Source organism: Abramis brama, assembly GCF_963993115.1.
Source record: "Abramis brama genome assembly, chromosome: 24".
Lineage (NCBI taxonomy): Eukaryota > Metazoa > Chordata > Actinopteri > Cypriniformes > Leuciscidae > Abramis > Abramis brama.
Window position 1 is genome coordinate 27760795 of NC_139986.1, and position 21435 is coordinate 27782229.

Genomic DNA, 21435 nt, shown 5'->3' on the forward strand with positions numbered 1-21435 from the left:
AGACAAGCATGTGCCCGCTCTTCGACGACAGATTCAGAATAGAATTTCGTCCCATTCACAGGTCGATTACAAATTACAATCCACATTACAGACAGTAGTCGATCCACAAAATTAGTATTTTGGTAATATGTTTTTGTATTTCTGTCGCAAAATGTTTTGCTCCTGGTCTTCAAATAGTGCTAACAAGTTACAACTCGTGCAACATCCATGTTCTTGGAAGAAAAGCAAATGTGTTTTGTGCCGTTAGCCACCTTGTAACCTACTATACTAAGGTACTATTCATTTAGATTAGAACACATTTAGATAATATATAGTATATTACCTTTTTATTATGTATAATGTTAATATGGTCTCATTAAAATATTATAAATATGATGTATGTTATAGATAGATACTATATCAACTAAGGCAACTGATTATAATGGGAAATATATTTACAGGAGTTAAAGTGTGAAAAACTGTCTGCTAAATATTCTATACATAATGATTTACCCTCTGGCTTTCTAGAACTTTGATTCAATTTTTGCCATGTTGAATAGGCTTTGTCTTTGCTCTTTCTCACTCCGTTCTTCTAATTTTGTGAAGGCATTGTTTTTTTGTCTACAAAATCTGCAAACAACAGAAAATGTTATTTATTCGTGATTTATTTATTAGTGTTATTTATATTAGATTAGATCAGGTTAAATAATTTGATTGAACAAGAATTCTAATTTTCACTACTCCCAGTGTATGATTGCAGAACAATATATGTTTGAAAATTTATGGAGCAACAGATTTTGTGTGAAAATAAATCAGAAAGGTGGTTTGTTTAAAAATCTTATTAATGTATGAGGTGGCAAGGAGGTACACACGGGGTAAAACCAGCATGGTAAGACACAGTATTGATAAAAATACTTAAGCTAAATTAATATGCTTTTAATAATGTCTAAGTTGATACTTGTTCAAACCAATCACTTTAGTAAAGTTTATAACAATTTTGGAGTTATTTTGATAAATTAAATAATAAATGTTTGTTCAATAAATATAGGCTATCTGTCATAATTTTCATTTTAAAAATACAGAAACAAGATTCTTGAGATCTTTGTATTTAAATTGCTACATAAGTCTAAAACATTAAAAAATATATATAAAATAGTAGATTAAATTAGCACAGAATCAACTTTGATCAAGTCAATGATCAGCCAAATTTCCAAGTCCATCATCAAAAGCGTTTATGAAAAAAAGTGCTGAGCAGAATTTGTGCCATTGAGTGGTATAAAAGAGAATTAAGTCAAATGCGCATTTTACCCTGGTGTGACTTTATAACTGTTGTAACCTGTATATCATTTCAATTTATACTTTAAGTGTATAATATTAAATTAAATGTCTATACTACTTCCATAGGATGAGGCAGCTCAGAGAGTGAGAGCCCACTGAGCATCAGACAGTTAAACTGGCATTGACATTGAATTATTTAATTGGAAGAGTAATTATAACAACATAACTTGATTTTGCACTAAATCCTAATTGTAATCTTATTGCCCATATAAAAGAGTTGTTTTTAATTTTCTGTATTAAGATGATACTGCCTCATTCAAACTCCTTATAGTGCCCCCTTTTTTGGTTTAAGCCACTGCCCCTCAAAATGTCTGTGCACGGCCCTGATCAAGAGTAGCTCTAAATAATTAAAAAAATACCTGAAAACTTAGTGAGAACTCAGTAAAATGATCTACTTACAATATCATCTGTGTAAAACAGTCTGTCCTTCTTCAACTGATTAGGAGAACTAGACAAAGAACAAGATCAGAAAGCGCTTTTATAGGCTGAAGCCAACACCTATTACTGAAGGTCATGTGATTAATTGGAAATCGAGAACAGGCAGTTTTTAGGAGCTGCTGAAATGTGTTTTGTCCGTCATGTAAAAGCATAACATATTTTCCAATAAATCACATGACCTTCAGTAATAGGTGTGGGCTTCAGCCTATAAAAGCGCTTTCTGATCTTGTTCTTTGTCTAGATCTCCTAATCAGTTGAAGAAAGAGAGACTTTTACACAGAACATTTCGTAAGTAGGACACAATTTTACTGAATTATAACATAGTCTAATATTTTATAATCACTGAATAAGAGAAATAAGGTCAATATTTTCTTAATTTATTGCATGCATTTTTTTCAGCACCAATTTCCCGGGTAACCTTGAAGACCTCCACCATTTGAACGAGTTAAGACATATTCTACAGTTCTCTGAAAGGTAAAAATACCTCATCAATATCCACTGTTTTTTTAGTTAGTCCGTTGTTATTTTTACTGTTACTTAGGCTTGGGCGTTATACTTTCTCGTCCTCATCCATTCAATTTTGATATTGGCTACCTACTATACTAAGAAAAAATAACTGGAGTAGAAACAATTTCACATCGAAATTGCAAGTATACCACAAACAATTACAAATAAACCACAAGTAACACAATAAATTAAACGTGAAATTTTGAAGTAGAAAACCTGAAGGCTAGTATTTTCAATATTAGCCCTATTGGGGGTAATGCTTATAACCTATAGCTGAATATAAACGTTTCTGTGACTGTACAAAGCATGGGAATATTTAACAAGGCAAGCACCATTCAGGGCCCGGTTTCCCGATAACGCTCACTCGTAGCGCGCTAAGAAAGCTTGAAAAATATATCTTACCAAACTTGTTTATGTTCCTAAGTGTGTTCCCCGAACCATAGGAAGCTGCTTAAGATATACCTTCTTACGTGCGACGTTACCCGGCGCTGTCCGTGGCGATGGTGCTGAATTGTTTGATATTGATGGCTCGAGAATCAATTATTCTCTCGTGCAGGGGCTGTTTATGTGAGAAAGCGGTGATCTTTATAAATGAAGCACTTCAGAAATAGTTGAAATTGCAATTTATTATGATTATTGGATATTATAAAAAATAATCCAAACTATAATAGCCTATAATAGCCTAGCCTACATATTTTAAAATTGTAACATATATTGCTGCCACAATAACCTTTTCAAAAATTTACGTGCCTTCTTCTCTTTCCCATTTTTGTTCGCTGAGGTGGAGCTGCGATGAAATATTGTTCTTGTAAATACTTTCCAGCATTTCAGTAATAAAAGTTTACATCTTGCGTACGGTGCTCGGCAGTGATCAAAAAGGATTTAAACCGTGAATATTGAATCTCTTGTAAACTCAGAGATGTGGATTCAGACGGCAATTAAATCACCACACGACCTGTTTGTCAAAAAACAGTAGGTACTAATTTGGCCAGGGATTTTTACGTGGGTTGGGTGAGAAAAAACACTGATATTATGGATTCGGACGGCACTAAAATCACCGACTTACCCCTGTAAATGTTTAAAATACCGGACGAGCCCATGAGAAACAATATTAGCATCTGAATAGGACTTAACTGACAGTAGCCTATGCTTTCACTGGCCTTTAAAAGAGCGTTTTAATTAAATTAATAATATTGTATAATAATATAATTAAAAATCTAACAACAATCAGTGTAATGACAATTTTATTCTTTGCATGAAAACACTTGAATTAGCCTAATTTAATACTGTCTGGGTGTATTAAAACTTCAGAATTATATTCAACAGTGATAAGGTAAAGCTAAGAGTGGTCCAGACCAACCTTACGAAAGTGTGACTTACAGAAGATATACTTAGCGAACGAACGTTTCGGGAATCGTGCCATAAGGTTAAGAGAGAGGTTAAGGAATAGGTTAAGAACTACTTAGAAATAAGAACGCTTTGGGAAACCGGGCCCAGTTTATTAGCCTATTGATTTTTTTTTTTTTTTTTTTTGCTAAATAAGCTGTTATATTCTAACCATCATTACGCACTGCTTTGGCACAGCATTGAGGGATTAACCACGCATTGCTAACGAAGGTTTAAAGAGAAAATAACTTGAAGTTAAACAGTGACAAGCCCAACAAAAAACGCTTTTTAGAAAAACGAAAAAACGAAAATATTACTTGATTTTTGGTTTTCCCGTTCTTGCACGGAAATCAGAAAAAAAACACTTGATATTCCGATTTGTGGTGGTAAATCTGATTGGCAGAATATGCATTCGTTATTTTTCAAATAAAGAGTTTACCCCCACTGTATTTGTTAGCCTGTAAAATTAATAGTCTATATGCATGCTATTTGTCACCCAATTATTTAGCTTAACTGACTGAAAAAAATCTATTGAAATAGCCTAAATGTAAACATGTTCACGCATTGACAGTTGCCAGACTAAAGGCACGACCTGTTTTTGTAGGAGAGGGGAAGACCCATCTCATCGTTTAACCCTGTTGTGTTCAATGTCATGTTAAACAATTTTTGTTCCCGGTCAGAAATGACCGTTCCATTAATACTCATCATAAAAAATCAAATAATACATTTATTCTTTGTTTTAGATGTTTTTATTAACTTAAATTAACGTATGAATAATACAATTTTTGTCATGCCTATTTGTTATTTATGGCCTATATGCCTCATTATTGATCTGAGTTTATACATCTTGAATTCGATCGAGTAGATCGACTAAAAAACATAATTGCTGGATTATTTTGACTATAATAAATAAGCAGATGAAACATAGTAGGCCTATACTGTTTATCACAGATTACTTTGGGTCAAAGTTACCAAGGACATTTGTTTAGAAACCATTTAAAAATGTATACATTCACATAAACTTTAAAGTAACACCTGTTTGGGTCAAAAGTGAGAGATTTTATCTGTCACTTTGGAAAAAGAAAGAGACTTTGAGAAAATGTTCGCGTAGTAGGCGTGAAAAAAGCAGGGAAATATTTTAAAATATTAAAAATAATAAAAATGATATATGGAAAGGAGTGCCATGCATTTTTGGTACATGGTAAAGTATCAGCATTCAGGAAAAAGTTGGACCTGTGTTAGGCTCGCGTGGAACAGGGCTCAGTGGAAAAGTTTCCAACCTTGTAGGAGAAGGCGGGACTGGCCGTTGCCACTGCGCACTCTGCTCAGGGCCGGATTAACAATGTGTGTCGAACCTGTGTCGCGGTGTGAGAAGGAATGGGAAGGCAGAATCGCGACACACCCCTTCCAACTCCCAGAGTTATCATTCCCGTCCATGCTACCACATCTTTAAATTACTATTGGGCAATTCCAGCGTTATGGACGTGACATTTGCAGTCAAACCTTGAAATATAAAATTATCAGAAAATGCGTTTAATACTAATATATTGAAACGTCTGTTTATATATCCATACTCCCTTAATAAAGGAGTCCAGATATTAGAAACATATCAGTATACACATGCGTTTTATATTTAATATGAGGGAAATACACTTGCGTTACGGTCCGGACGTGACACAAAAAATCTTTAACTTTTAGGTGGTAAAATAGGCTATGTTTTAGTAATTCTATGAATTACACTGCGCAAACCAAAAGTAATATACCCACCGGATGAAGATGGGTCGGCTCTCCACTGAACAAAATATATTCATTTTATTTTATTTTTCGTTTTCGCTTTTATGAGGAAGAAACAATGTTATTTTTTTTTTATTTCATCTATGTTGATTATATGAAAAGTGAAAAGCATGAATAAGATAAGATGATCCCGAAAATATCGGGAGACAAATGGAGTGGGCAGACATGATTTTGACCACTTCATTAGGTTTTTTTTTGTAGAAAGCCTTTCTTTAAAGTGAATTTCGTTTTGTATTATTTGTATCTCAATTTTAATCAATGTTTCATCAACCAATTTCCTGAATTTAATAAATAAGGTAAATATAGCAGGCAATATAATCAGGAGGACATGGAGGCGCCGGTGTGTGAACTGGAGCTCATCTCTTAAATGAACCGAAATAATAATAATAATGACTTTATTCAGGACTCAAAATGGAAGTTCCATAGTACAAGTTTAAAAATGACAATCGTTACAACATAGCAATAAAATATACAGTAGCCTAAATAGAAATAAATTCATAAAAAGTCAATAACTTTCACTTGTAATATACAAACAGGAGCGCCAATGTCTCCACAGTCTAGATGTATACCTGACAGAGCTAAAATCATTGTGGGCTAAAGCTTGTATAATTCTGTTTTCTGAGGCAGACATTCTACACATGTATCGAAAAATAAGATTTCTTATTAAGGCAGAACAGGTAGGCACACCAACATTAACAAACATTTGACTAGCACTTCACCATCTTGGTTGTTTTAGAAGCAGTCTCATGCCATCATTATACGCTACATTCAGTCTCTGCATGTTCTTTTTGCTGTAAGACCACCACAAGTGGGCAGTATAAAGTGGTGTACAGAATGCTTTGAATAAAGCTACCTTAACATCAGCAGAACACGTGCCAAATTTGCGTACAAGCACATTAGCCTGAGCATATATCTTGCGACACTACTGTCTATCGATGTCCTTATCATCCGATAAATCATTTACAATATGATGGCCAAGATATTTAATCTCATCACACACTTTAAGGGCAGTACCAGATAAAAAGAAATCAGGGAATACTAATTTCCTGTCTTCTTTACTTCTAACAATCATGATATTGCACTTACTTGCATTATACAGTGCTATGCATAAGTTTAGACACCCATGCTAAAGTTGACTAAAAAGAGGAATAAAAAATCATCTTTTGGAAATTGAACTTAATGCCTTAATTTAAAAAATTAAGAAAAATCCAACCTTTAAGGACACCAATTTTCTTTGTGAATGAATAATGTATTGTAAATAAATAAATGTTCTTCCTTAAAATACAGGGTGCATAAGTCTGGACACCCCTATGTTAAATTCCCATAGAGGCAGGCAGATTTTTATTTTTAAAGGCCAGTTACTTCATGGATCCAGGATACTATGCATCCTGATAAAGTTCCCTTGGCCTTTGGAATTAAAATAGCCGCACATCATCACATAGCCTTCACCATACCTAGAGATTGGCATGGAGTACTTTCCATAAGATCATCTCTCAATGCAAATCAAACCAGCTATAGGCTAACTGAAATAAAACTCTCTAGGTAAAACTCTCTAGCCAATCTCTAGGTATGGTATATGGGCATGAAGTAACTGGCCTTTAAAAATAAAAATCTGCCTGCCTCTATTTCTTCCCCTCCTAAAGCTGAACTTAGTCTTTTCATTTTCAGCCTATGAAAGTAAACATAGGCTCAACTGATATTTCAACGCATTCTCATCCTAGGGCGTCATATACTGACGCTTTTGAAATTTCTTCAATATCCGACGCAAAGGGCACCCTTTAGCGTCAATATGAGACGCCGGTTATGGGTAGGTTTAGGTCTGGGATAGGTTTAGGGTTAGACCGCTAGGAGGCGCCTCCTAGACTCATATTTATCTGCGTCTCATATTGACGCCTAAAGCCCAATTTATACTTCTGCGTCGAACTTACGCCGTAGCTACGTCGTAGGCTGTGTGTAGCGCGCGTACCTTTCGGCGTACCCTGACGTGCACCTCTCCAAAAATGTAACAACGCGTCAACTCTACGCGGACGCAAGCGCTGTGATTGGTCTGCTAGGACCGCTCCCTCGTGTTTCACATGCTCCCTCTGCGCGCGTGAACGCGGACAACGACGCAGAAGTATAAATGAAAACCAACGCGTTGACTACAGCGTAGAGGCTCCGGCGTAGGTCCGACGCAGAAGTATAAATCAGCCTTAAGGGTGCCCTGTGCGTCGGATATTGAAGAAATTTCGTTTTATGAATCATTTTCTTAGACAAGTTAATTCACTCAAGGCTACCAGGAAAGCTGTAGCCTAAGTCAGTATTGCCAATAGGAACCTTCTGCAAGCTTTGGAATTTTAAAACGTCTGTTTTTAAATGTTAAAAGTAATTTTAAATAATACAAATTATAGACTACGTTTACCGCAGTTGGTGGAATTGGCAGACGTTCCCTTAAGCATTGTGCGCTGTGGAAACGTGTCAAAGCATTCTCAGGTATAATTATGCAGCATTAATGCACGAATGATTTTGAATGAATATTTAATCTTGTCGATATACAATGGTAACATAATGTTCAAACTAATCTTGCTATTGATATCTTTGTTAGACTACCGACCCTATAGAACAAATGTCCGGCTAAAATCGAACCTAAACGAACTTTACCGCGCTCAACCAGCGGGAGTGCATTTCACGAATTAGTAATCGCTGGCGTCCAGCGGGGAGGGAGGAAAGACTGCGTGAACCCGCGTAGATGCACTTTATGCAGTGAAGACAAGTGTTTGATAACTTTATTAAATTTCTGTGTATTTCCTCCTACCTGTCAAAGCCCCTTAGATATGTGCCCCTGGGCAAGTGACCAGTTGCCCTAACGCTGGTTAATCCGGCCCTGCGTTCACCTGCCATGTCTATCGGCTCGCTTTCGGGTTATACTTTCCGCGACTGCGCGGTTTATAGGTTGCCAGGTTGAGGTTACAAACGGGTTGAAATTGTATATGGTGTGTGGATTGTGTGAATATAATGCATTTAATACCAGATCTGGCAACTGGTCAGACAAACATATTGGTCCGATTATTCATAAAGGAGTTTGGACCATGCAAATTACGGGAGTTTCCCGGGAGAAATAACAAACCGGGAGGGGTCCGGGAGATAGGGCTAAAAAACAAGAGTAACCCGGGAAAAACGGGAGTGTTGACAGGTATGGCTATAATCTGTGTGTTTACATATAGCTGTTTTAAAAATGGTGGGTGCAGGTGTTCCGCGTGCGTTCGGTCATCAGCGTACTAACGTCACGGGTAGTTCCTATAGTGCTGGTTTAGACCCTACTCTGAAGTAGGACCTAAATTAGTTCCTCCAAATGGAGTTCCTAGAACTAAAATCGTTCCTAGTTCCTGCGGTGCAAACACGCCGACATCCGGGTACTTTAGCCAATAGTTCTAGGAACTGTGAAAAGGTTCCTCCGGTCGGAAAGCGGCTATAGATTTAGGCAGAGTCCCATGAACTAAGAAACCTGTCATACAAATAGCAAACAGAGGAACAAGTTTCTTGCTTGCATATTTTAGATGTTCAGCTGTTATTTTATCGGTCCCACACGCTTTATTGTCATCTATCATTGTCAATATTTTCCACCTCAAAAGTATTCCTTCCAATACAGTTAAACAGCTCATGAAATTGTTGCCACCACATCTTGCAAATTACATCAGAGCCACTGACACCCTCAATATTTGAGGGTAAAGACATTTTAATATTGTTCATGACGCTAACCTCTTTCCAAAAGTCATTATAACTTCTGTTATGCATCTTACATGCCAAAGAGTCAGACCTCATCAAGTTCTCATTCTTTTTTATAAATCTTAGTGCATATTTAAAATTTGCATTTGCCCGTTTCTTTTCTTCAAATAAAGGGCCCTGTCTATCTCTACCAGACTCTATCCAGTAAATGTACACCGAGCTTTGGCATGAAGTTTTGCTACATGTTCGTTCCAACCAGGCTTGATGCTATATGCCATTTGCTGAGGTTTATAAAAATGCCTACTGGCAATATTAAGTGTTTCCACAATTGAGTCATATAAAACACATAAATCTTTACTATGTTGTGGATTCTTACAATTAATATCTCCACATCCATGGCTGGACTGGCCATCGGGCATACTGGGCATTTTCCCGGTGGGCCGACGTGCTTTGTGGGCCAATACATCTCATACTCAGTACATACTTTTTATTATTTTTTTATTTGTTTAACGGCCCATAAAATTTGTACATCGGCGGCCCATTCGTTTTGTTTTGTTTTGCTTAATTGGCGGCGCTGGGTTTGTGCCGGTGTAATGCATTGGTCAAAAAAAGTCAGTGTTAGTTTTTTTTTTCTGACAGACCAGCCCATGAAACATCAGCGGCCAATTGGCTCTTTTCTTGATTGACACTGAGCGAGCGTGCAGCAGTGTCAGTGTGTAGCTGTCAAAATAGTCTGCAAGATGGAGAAGAAACGCAAGGAATGTGCAGAGAAATAGCGTGGAGAAATAGAACCAGTCCCTTAAAGCAGACGCTTTATGTGTCAAAATATATGTTTTCTGACCTTCATCAGCTCCAGCGGCAGATGATGATAGTGAGGAGGATCAGGAGAGAGATGAGAAAGTGTAGAGCCTGCGGTAAGCAGAACTACTTTCAAAACACGTAGGCTATGTCATGAGTGTAGGAACCCATAACCCAGTTACAGATTATTTCCACATCTGCAGAGAAACCCCAGAGTGCAGTCTGGACGATGGGGCGGGGCGACACGACAGGAGTTTATGAATGATCTACGACTATGACGCTGTTTGGCCATACTACAGAAATATTAAGTGATGATAACCATGGGGATTTCCGATTTCAGTAGCCTAATGATCAATTGGATAATATTTTGCTGAATTTACGAATCAAGTTAGATGAAGTTAGTGTCAAAATGTATTCGTATAGCGCTCAATTCACATCGTCTCAAAGCAGCTTTACAAAAAATCATATTGTAAGCTTTAGGCTAATATTGAGCAGTTTTAGGGCTAGGCAATATCACGAAATATGTTGCTGATAAATTACTGTTTGAAATTTAGATAGCCTACTCTTATATTTATTAATTTACCCTGCAGATAAGTCAGTGCCACTTTTAGTGAGCAATGATCATGACAGCATGAAATTACTGGCATATAGGCTATCAAAGGAGAGATCATTTCTATAGGCTGATATAGGCTAGACAATATTTTTCCGCATGTCATGCAGGGCTCCGGAATTTCAAATCATTAATAAATGCTTCTTCGTTTTTCCATTAGGATCAGTGAATAAACACAAACTCGGGATTTTACACAAATGATGATAATTCACTGTATTTCAGTAAAACATCGGATAAATCCGAAAGTTTGTTTTATTTTATTTTAAAGCAAAACCACAGTGACAAATAAGACAATAATAGGCTAGCCTACCAAATAATATACAAGCCCAGATCGATATAATAAATCTGTTTTAGTAAATACTTATTTATTTTCACATTTCAGCACTACATGGTTTTAATTCTATTGTAGCCAAGGCACACAAAACCCAATGGCCTGATGTCACAGTAACAGATAGTCGAATTGTAGCCTATGGTCGACACTTATAGAAAACATGAATCTTTAAAACTATAACATAGGGATTTACAGAACCAACAGGCCCTCATTTTATTAACAAAGAAACGTGAGTTTGCCATTAAACATTTTATTTGCACTGTAGCCTACCAAATAACGCACGCATTGGACAACATCTCGTTAAAAAAATGACAACAAAAAACGGTCGTGCTTTAAAAATTAAAATCAGCTGCTTTTACATTCTTACAGTGAATGTCACGATGCACACACAAGAAACAGGGGTTAGATCCAACTGCAGTATGAATTATTTATTTGGGGAATTCCATAAGCATAATCCAGTCCAGGCAATAGTCGATATCATAATCCATCCAAAACAAGAACATAAACAGGAACACAGAAGAAACAGTGATAAATAAAAGTGGCGTGATAAATACAAGGTCTCTGTGACACATACTAAAACAGACAGGGTATATATACACAGGGAAATGACAATGCTAATGGGGAACAGGCAATGATCAGTGATAAGGGACAGCTGAGTGCAATGAAAAGACAAGGATCATGGGGGATGTAGTTCAAGAGTGTGATGGACACCGTGGGGAAGGAGGACATCTAGTGGTGACCCAAGGAACATAAACCAGACACTGTGACATAACCCCCCCTCTACAGAGCGGCTACCAGACGCTCCAAGACGTGACAGACAAACAAGAGTCCAGGCGGGAGGTGGACTGGTGGAGGATCAGGGGGAGGGATGGGGGGCCAGGTCCATGGAGGGAAACGGGGACAGGGAGTGACAGTTCATCTGGCGGCCAGGGCGGAGACGACAGTCCATCGGGCGGCCAGGGCAGAGCAGACATTCCATTGGGCGGCCATGGCACAGGAACAGACACCAGCTCAGGCACTGGAACAGACACCACCGGCAAGAAAGCATTAAATCATCCACAAATAGAAATTAATGTATCACTAAGTAAATCAGAAATCAAGAGATTAATAGCAATTGAAATTAGTAAAAGACGGCAAAAGATATGGAATAGTGACTCTAAAGGAAGACATCTTTATCAAATTCAGGAACGGGTTGGAAATGAGAGGAAAAGATATGGAAATAGGAAAAAATATGTCATTATTACAAGGTTAAGAATTGGTCACACTGCATTAAATTATATATATATATAAGAATTCATGAATTCATATTTAAATATCTAAATAAAACAGGTTTTAGTGATAATTAAATTTTAAACGATATTACTAACCGTCAGTACATTTTATCGCGGTTTATTTTATCACCAGAAGAAGAAGAAGCTCACGAGCAATAAGCACGTACCAGCCGGGTCCGTCACTTATTGGGTTCCCCGGAAACATTTCCGTTGTGTTCTGTCCTATTTGCAGCGCGTTTCTGTATTTGGTTGTGTTGTGAACTTTTGCAGCGCGTTTCTGTATTTGGTTGTGTTGTGAGTATTTGGAGCACAACAGTTTTTTCATCAGTTTTTGTTGTGAAACTGATGAATATGTTTTCTTAATTTGCGGGTGTTTTTTCTATTTGCATGTGTTTTCTTCAGTTGCAGCGCGTTGAGCTCTCTCGGCCACCGTATGATTTCCCTGCAAGAACATAATTCCGTTTTTTCGTTTTCATATGTGAAAGCAAAAACAAATGGACCATAACTGGACTGAGTTAGTGAGCTTGTCTCTCGCTCTCTCTCTCTGTGTGTGTGTGTGTATGTGTCTGTCTGTCTGTCTGTCTGTCTGTCTGTCTATCTGTCTATCTATCTATCTATCTATCTATCTATCTATCTATCTATCTATCTATCATAAACTTCAAACTACTTAAACTACTTTAAACTTCAAACTACTTTAAACTTAAGTTTAAAGCTTCCAGCTCCCAAGCAACTCCATAGCAACCAAACCTGAGTACCCTAGCAACCGTGTTGCAAGACCTATATCTCTGTATAGCATCGTATAGAGATGAGGTTTGGCTCTTTTGACTCATGCTAGCAAACAGCACTTCCAACATGCTACACATGCTAGCAGTGAATAGCTATGTTAATATGCTATATATGATATGTTAATAGCGATTAGTTAAGTGCTAAATCATGCCAAGATCAAGCTAAGAACTCTATAAAAACTCCATAGTAACCATCTGTGACAACTACCAACCACCTAGTAACACCATGGCAACCGCCCTGAACACCCTAGCTACCCCCTATAAACGCACTAGCAACCACCCAAAATATCCTAGCAACCGCCTAGCAACACCATAGTAACCACCCAGAAAACCCTAGCAACCGCCTAGCAACACCCTAGCAAACACCCAGAACATCCTAGCAACACCATAGCAACCACTCAGAACACCCTAGCAACTGCCTAGCAACCACCCAGAACACCCTAGAAACCACCCAAAATACCATAACAACCGCTTAGTAACACCATAGCAACCACCCAGAACACCATAGCAACCACCTAGCAACACCCTAGCAACTGCTTAGCAACATCCCAGAACACCCTAGCAACCAACCAAAATACCTTAGCAACCGCCTAGCAACACCATAGCAACCACCCAGAACACACTAGCAACCACCCAAAAATATCTCAGCAACCACCTAGCAACACCATATCAACCACCCAGAACACCCTAGCAAACGCCTAGCAACCACCCAGAACACCCTAGCAACCAACCAGAATACCCTAGCAACCACCTGGCAACAGTATAGCAACCACCCAGAACACCCTAGCAACCATCTAGCAACCACCCTACTCATTTTAGAGAATTGTTACAAATTCATCCATTTCCAGTTCATGTGTTATTGCTTTTTCATGAGCTAAAAGCACAAGGTTTTCCTTTCGGAACAAGGCTGCTAGAGTATGGTAATCAAGTTCACTAATAATTCTAATAAAGTTCATTGGCTGTTACTGTCGTTATATTGCTTCCTAATTCAGCACGTCCGTTTACCTCAAAGGTAGCAAAGTGAATAAGTTAAGTCTGTCTTGGAGAAAAAAGAGGGGGTTGGGAAGAAAACAGAAAATAACATATCTGGAGCTGAATTGACCCTTCACAGGGAGTTTGATTGACAGGCGATCTGACCAATCATTATCCACCATCCGCCGAATCCCCCATTTTTGTCCGACAAAGTGGTCAGGAGAGTTAGTAGATTGACGTTGGGGGATTTGAACTTGAAAAACAGTGTGTGACGTCTTTCCACTGTTAAAACAACATTCCTTCTTATGTTTATTCATGTTTATTTGATGCTATAAATCAGGGTTCACCAATCTCGGTCCTGGAGGGCCGCTGTCCTGCAGAGTTTAGCTCCAACCCCAATTAAACACACCTGAACCAGCTAATCAAGGTCTCACTAGGCATACTAGAAACTTTCAACCAGGTGTGTTGGAGCTGGTTGGAGCTAAACTCTGCAGGACAGCGGCCCTCCAGGACCGAGATTGGTGAACCCTGCTATAAATGAACTAGAAGGAAGAGATGATTAGTTCACGAGCCGCTTTAACTGAGACTCTACAGCGATCTGTCAGACACATTAAAGATCAACAAAACGGTATTTATTTTTTAAATTTCGTAAATAAATGACCAAATTTGAAAGTTGAGACTTTGTTTCATATTAAAAGTAACCTGGTCTGTCCTGTCTGTCAGCGCGTTGTCAGTGTCCTCTTTGCTCCGCGATGTGTGTTTCACTGCATAAGAACATGGTGTGTGGCGTGAGAGCGGCGATTGAATATCGCACCACTTTTGTGATTGGCTGTTTTGTTTTGTGATGTGGTGTGGGGTCAGGGTGGGCCAAGCTTCTGATTGGGTGGCCTACTGTATGTACAACCTTAACATATTCCAAGCTGTGTAAAATAACATGTTTTTCTGTTACAACATTACAGAGGGGGAAAATGAGTCAAGAATTGTACAAAATGGAAATCATCAAGAAAAGCATCTTAATTGAAGATGGAAATCCTGTTCGACATCGTCTGCAAACAAGTTCAGACAATTTGGATCATTCTGAACCATATAGAAAAATTACCTTCGGTGAGAGAGACACAAACAAACCCCATAAAACCATTCTGATGGTGGGAGAAACAGGAACAGGAAAAACAACCCTGATCAATACAATGATCAACTACATGTTGGGTGTGAAGAGAGAAGACAAGGTTTGGTTTGAGATCACAGATGATCAGAGTGACCGAACATCAGCTCACAGTCAGACCTCCAGCATCACTGTTTATGGGTTTTATCCACAAGAGAGTCAAATCCATTTAACAATCATCGACAGTCCAGGATATGGAGACACTCGTGGAGTTGAGAAAGATAAAGAGATTCCTGAGAGATTGCTTAGTTTGAGTAAATCCAAAGAAGGGATCACTGAAGTAGATGCAGTGTGTCTGGTGATTAAAGCAACCCAAAATCGACTCTCAAAGATTCAAAAATACATATTTGATGCTGTTCAGTCTTTATTTGGAAGAGATATTGCTGAAAACATTGTCTTGCTCTTCACACACTCAAATGGAAAGCCACCTAAAGATGTCCTGACGGCTGTTAAAGAGGCTAAAATCAAGTGTGCAGTGAATGACAAGAGTAAGCCAGTGTTTTTCCTGTTTGACAACTGTCAGTCAGACGCTGCTGATGAAGAATATGAAATGATCCATGAACAATCATGGAATCGCAGTTTCACAGGAATGGGAGGATTGTTCAAGTTTCTTGAAAACATAAAACCAAAATCCTTGCAGATGACTCAGAATGTTTTACAAAAACGGAAGCAGTTGACTACAAACATCTCCAATCTACAATCAAGAGTTAAAATGATGGAACTAAAGCAAAATGAACTGAAACAAACTCAAGAAGCTCTGAATCAGAACCAGGAATATGTCAAGAACAAACATAACTTTGAGTATGAAGTTGATGTGCCCTATAAAGAGAAGGTTGATATTGATCCTGCTATAGCCTATGAGGCGATGTGCTGCAGCGTCTGTGAGGAGAACTGTCATTATCCAGACTGCTGGTGGGTCAGAGATCTCTCATGGTGCAGCGTGATGAAAGATAATTACTGTACAGTGTGCACAGATAAATGCCACTACAGCAAACATGTCAAAGAAGCAAAAATATATGTGACAAAGACAAAGAAAGAGAAGAGGACATATGAAGATTTAAAGAAGGAATATGATGGGAAGATTGGGGGCAGTGAGTCTGTGGTCCAGAAGCTGGAAAAAGAACTGCAGGAATTAGAGAAAGAGAAAATAAAGCTGGTGTTTGAAGCTTTTCACTGTGTGGAAACTCTGGAGATGATCGCACTCAATGCTGTTTCTCTGAAGACAATTCAACACATTGATTTTCTGATTGAGAAGATGAAGGAAATAAATGAGCCTGAAAAAGCTGAAATACTGGAAAAAATCAAGAAGAAAGCAGGAGAAGAAAATTGAAGGTCAGGCTAGGATAGTACATAAAATATTTCCAGAAAAAAAAGAAAAGAAAAACACGGATGATGCCAGAGTTAATGCTTCAAAAATATATCAAAAATATATATATATAATCTGTACTATTCGCAATTCTTATTAGACATTTTTCGCTTGGTCACCTCAAAGTTGCGTTGGATTTTCTCCTCAGAGTAAAGGTTAAGAGGTCCATCTATCACTGTTTTCCATGTTCGCAGAGTTAGTTTCTGTAGTAAATATATAGGCTATAATCTGTGTTTACAAAGCTTTTTTTAAAATGGCGGTGCTGGTGTTTCACGTGCGTTCGGCCAATCAGCGTACACTAACGTCAATGGTAGCTCCTCCTGGTTTAGACCGACTCTGAAGTAGGAGTAAATTAGTTCCTCCAAAAGAAGTTCCTAGAACAAAAATTGTTCCTAGTTCCTGCGGTGCAAACGTGCCAAAAACCGGGAACTTCCGCCAGTAGTTCTAGTAACTATGATAAGGTTCTTCCGGTGCGAAAGCCCCTTATATATGTGTGTGTGTGTGTGTGTGTGTGTGTAAACTTTTAACTGGGTTAATAATTAAATTCCTCTATACCCACTGCGCATAGACACGTCGAAACAACGTATTTTCTACGTCGTTTTTGCACGTCCAATTTTGCTCCCCTTGAAGGTGCAGACTGTGACGCCAGATTACGTCTTTTTCCGACGTCTTCCGCACGTCTAATGTTGACGTCCGTCCACAAAAGTTCGTTTGTGGGAAGAAGGAAGGAGACGGGGTCGGCTTGCTGTGGATCGTGTGTTTTATTAGATACTGTGCGTCTTTTCCAAACAATAATCGCGCCCAGTGCACTCAATCACAACAGCGGCTTTATTAGGCTTCTCCTCATGAGACCACACACACACACACACACACACACACACACACACACACACACACACACACACACACACACACACACACCTTATTCTTGCCTTCCCTGGGAATCGAACTCGTGATCTTAGCGTTATAAGCGCCAACGCTCTACTGTTTGAGCTACAGTATCTCAGTACCTTTGTATGCGTCTCCAGTTATCACCTGATGCTGAGACGATCAAATGGAGTTTTTGGAAAATGATCTTAAATAATTATAAATAATCTGTAGGCCTATTCGAATATGTATTAATCATGTTGATAATGCGCGAATGAGGCGTTTAGCGCGGCGCGGACGAGCGAATGAGGCGAATTGAGCGTCTGGCGCAATACGCGCGAGTGATTTGAGGGTGCGAGAGAGAGTGAGATAATTCTGTTTAGTCCAGAGGATATATGCGTTTAGGCTAAAAATAGGTTTGGCGCTTATCGCGGTTTGGAAAGAAATATTTTTAACAAATGTTTTTACATTTTAAACAAGGAAATAGAGATTTGGCATGAAACGTGGATGGAGCGAATAGGTTCAGTACACAGCAAAATGACATGACAAACTCTTTTTTTTAAATGGCGTTTATTGCGTAAAAAAAAAAGTAATAGTCATGTAAATTTCCTGCACCTGTCATAGACGTCCAAATGACGTCCAAAAAAATTACCCAGTTCAAAGGTCCAATGTTGAACGTCAATATGACGTCCAAGTTGGGTCATGGTTGGACGTCCAAATAGTGGACCTAGTTTGGACGTCGAAAAAAATTACCCAGTTTAAAGGTCCAATGTTGAACGTCAATATGACGTCCAAGTTGGGTCATGGTTGGACGTCCAAATAGTGGACCTAGTTTGGATGTCGAATAGATGTCCAGAATTGGTCATGGACCGACGGACCCAATATAGACATGATCTGCACGTCTATCCGACGTCCAATGTTTAGTGGGTATTTGTGACAATATCTTGCAATTGATTATACTTGATCAATATTCAGCATGCAAAACACAACAATGGTAACAATTAAATTTGATCTAATGTAAATTATCAAGTACTATGTTATTTTTCAGTTACTAAAACTATACTATACTAACTAAGCATTTTTTCAGGACAACATACTATTCTTATTTCACTTTACTTGTTTTTTTATTTTATTATATATTTTTTTAAGGCAATCGGTTTGCATGCTTTTTTAAAGTAGGTCTAATTCGATTTTACAATGTAGTACCATTTTCCTTTACTAACTTTTAAAGTCTAACTATTTTCTTAGTGTACGTAATAGAGGACCAAATTGAGGGGGATATTACATTTGTGGAATAGTATAATTATGTTGAATTTCATTGATGCTTTTGTGAATATACTAATAGCTACAATATCTAAATACTGTCATTCTGCTGTTTTAACAGTTAACAAGTTCTAGAGACTGCTTTAGATGGGGATCTAATATATACTATAATCACACATAATAGGTGTAAAAGGTTTGGTATAAAATCAAAGAATAGCCAGAAACTATTGATATGGAGTATATATATATCTTTGTACCTTACTGTAATTTACAGTTGCTTGTATCACAGTGTAATTACAATGAAACTGGTTAAATAAACATACATAAACCAACATGAGCATGTATTGTTTTCTTTCTTTCTGGAATACATGAGAATAAAAACAAACTAAAAGTCAATGATAAGTAAGCTAACAGAACATAATGGTGACAGCTGTTTTGATTTTGCAGAAGCATTTTATGTTTATTTGTGTTCCTTCAACTGGAAATACAGCAGAATACCCTGCAGGAATTAACACATTTTTCATAACTTCATAACCACAACATGTTCTTATAACCACAATATGAAATTTACAAAAATGTTCAGTAGGGAGGAGTAGAGAGCACCTCAGGGCTAGGGGTATTCCAGAACGCAGGCTATGTGACTTACCCCTGTTAGGCAGATAACCTAAACTTTTTTTTAAAGATTAGGGTCTCTCTTCCCACAATATGCCAATGTTTAAGGAAAACACCTTCTATGTCTTTTGCCAGTGGTGTGTATTTAATATAACAGTTCACTCGATGGTCCAAGATGTCTTTTAACCAGACACTCACATTGTGACATATTCATAAAATGACTCACAGCAGACTGAATCCACTCTTCCTTATATGCTCTTGCTAAACCTATCTGATAAAAATTGCTGTTGGATGTTGGAAGTTATCATCTCCACTAAAAATACAACGTATACGACTAAATTGAGAGATATGTAAGGAAAGTTTTAGTGACGCAGGATGATAAGGCGTACCATGTAAATGTGTATTAATCAGAAGGTTTATGATAGCTGGTTTCAAAACCTGATGCATGAACACACATAAAAAAAAAAAAATCCTCATTCCTCTATGCCATCAGGGGAATTAACAGTAGCTATCATTAATTATTCTATGAAAGTCTAACAACTGAGACTTACATTCCATATCATAAAAACATCATCAATGTATCGTTTCCACAGTACACTTTGTTTTAAGGTGAGTTACAATCTGGGTGATACACAAAGCTTTGTTCAAACATACCCCAAAACAGGGATGCAAAACTGGGGGCAATTTTCAAACCCATAGTGACAGCAGAAATCTGTATATAAAAATCAGAACCAAATAAAAAAAATTGTATGACAACACCAATTTGGTCAATTCAATAAACATACAGTACTGGGAACTTTATCAGAACATTGATCAAGAAATTATTTTGTGGCTTTTAGTCTCCCCAGAAATGGAACATTGGTGAAGAGATTCAACACTCATGGTCACAAAAAAAGAACAGGAGAGTTAGGAGTTAGAGTTCAATGAAATCCATAGTGTCTCTGATTTAAGAGGGCCATAAAGGACGAGACTGTAAGCCCGTTTATAGGTCCAAATGGGGGTTTCCGATAAGACGGATGAAGGTCTCTGCGCATTACTGTCTTTCCGCGTGGCAAAGTAATTTAATTCCATTTAAGCTTTTATCTGACTCCATTTTATATCTGACTCCATTTTATCATGACCTTGAATTTAAGTTAGATTGCCAATTGGTTATTGGTCAATTATATAATAGTTGAGCAATACATTTCTATTTAACTCTTTACTTATATTTTACCCGTTCATATGAGGAAGCTATGTTGCTCAGAGGTCTTCACACTTAATTGCTATATACCTGAGATCGGTCGCATTCACGCTTACACAATCAAAGATACTTTGGTATAGCTCCCATGGAATTGCATACACTTGAATTTAACGTAACGTTTACTTCAGTAGAGGTATGGCCACTACTACATAAGTCAACCAACTTTACTTCTCTTATAATAGCTTGGGATTGGCCATGCCGTGGTTTCCCAAGTACACTTATCTAAAGGAAAATACGAATCTGTTTAATCTACTTGGGAAAACAATTTCAGAGTCAGTCGAAATAAAATCAAATGTAACAATTTATTATGTCAGGTATGTGTATCATGCCAATTTAATAAAATGTTCAAAGATAATAAATACAAAACATCAAATGCTCTGGAATAAAGAGAGAAGATGGGAACCTGACATTATAAAATACATGATGCGGAGTGTACACACTGCATCACGGGCTAATTTGTGTTACAATTCACAATGAGTCTTCTTCAGCATCTCCCTAACTACTCAGACCAAGGCAGAAACCTCTTTTCACAATGAGTTCACAATAGGAATTTGCATTAAACACCGTCCCAGACTGGCGACAGAAGTTGATTTACATGGGTGCACACCCACAGCAGTTAACAAGATATCTCTAAACTCTCCACACCTTATTACCTTTTTGGTTTACTTATGTGGGAATGAGACCTTTGTACCAGTTGCACTGAGACATTTCAAATGATGCCAAACATGTATAATACCAAGCACTGTCCCCACAGTAACCAATTCGCCATCACATGCTGCGAATTTAAAAAATGTAGAAGGTGTGCCCACCACAAGGTCTGCACCTCCACACATAAACACTGTGCATACAGTCTCAAGCCCCCTGCCAGTCCACGGGGGGGGGGGGGGGGGGGGGGGGCGGGGCTGGTTTGGATTAATTCGGTAGTATAGATAAAAGCCCCCCCCCCCGCACTGACAATTGATTGGTTGGGTCCTTACATGCGCTTCGTGGGGCACACTAGCACACACATGC

At 38.1% G+C, this 21435-nt stretch overlaps 2 protein-coding genes across 2 annotated transcripts in view; both read left to right on the plus strand.

Moving 5' to 3' along the window:
• The window catches only part of LOC311075333 (uncharacterized protein), a 467028-nt gene that overhangs the window by 329452 nt on the left and 116141 nt on the right, over window positions 1–21435 (plus strand). The window lies entirely within an intron of this gene.
• Window positions 1991–19635, plus strand: LOC311074977 (uncharacterized protein). Its single transcript, XM_084102029.1, has 3 exons — window positions 1991–2043; window positions 2155–2229; window positions 14874–19635. The coding sequence occupies exon 3, from the start codon at window positions 14883–14885 to the stop codon at window positions 16404–16406; it is 1524 nt and encodes a 507-aa protein (XP_083958155.1). The 5' UTR covers window positions 1991–2043; window positions 2155–2229; window positions 14874–14882; the 3' UTR covers window positions 16407–19635.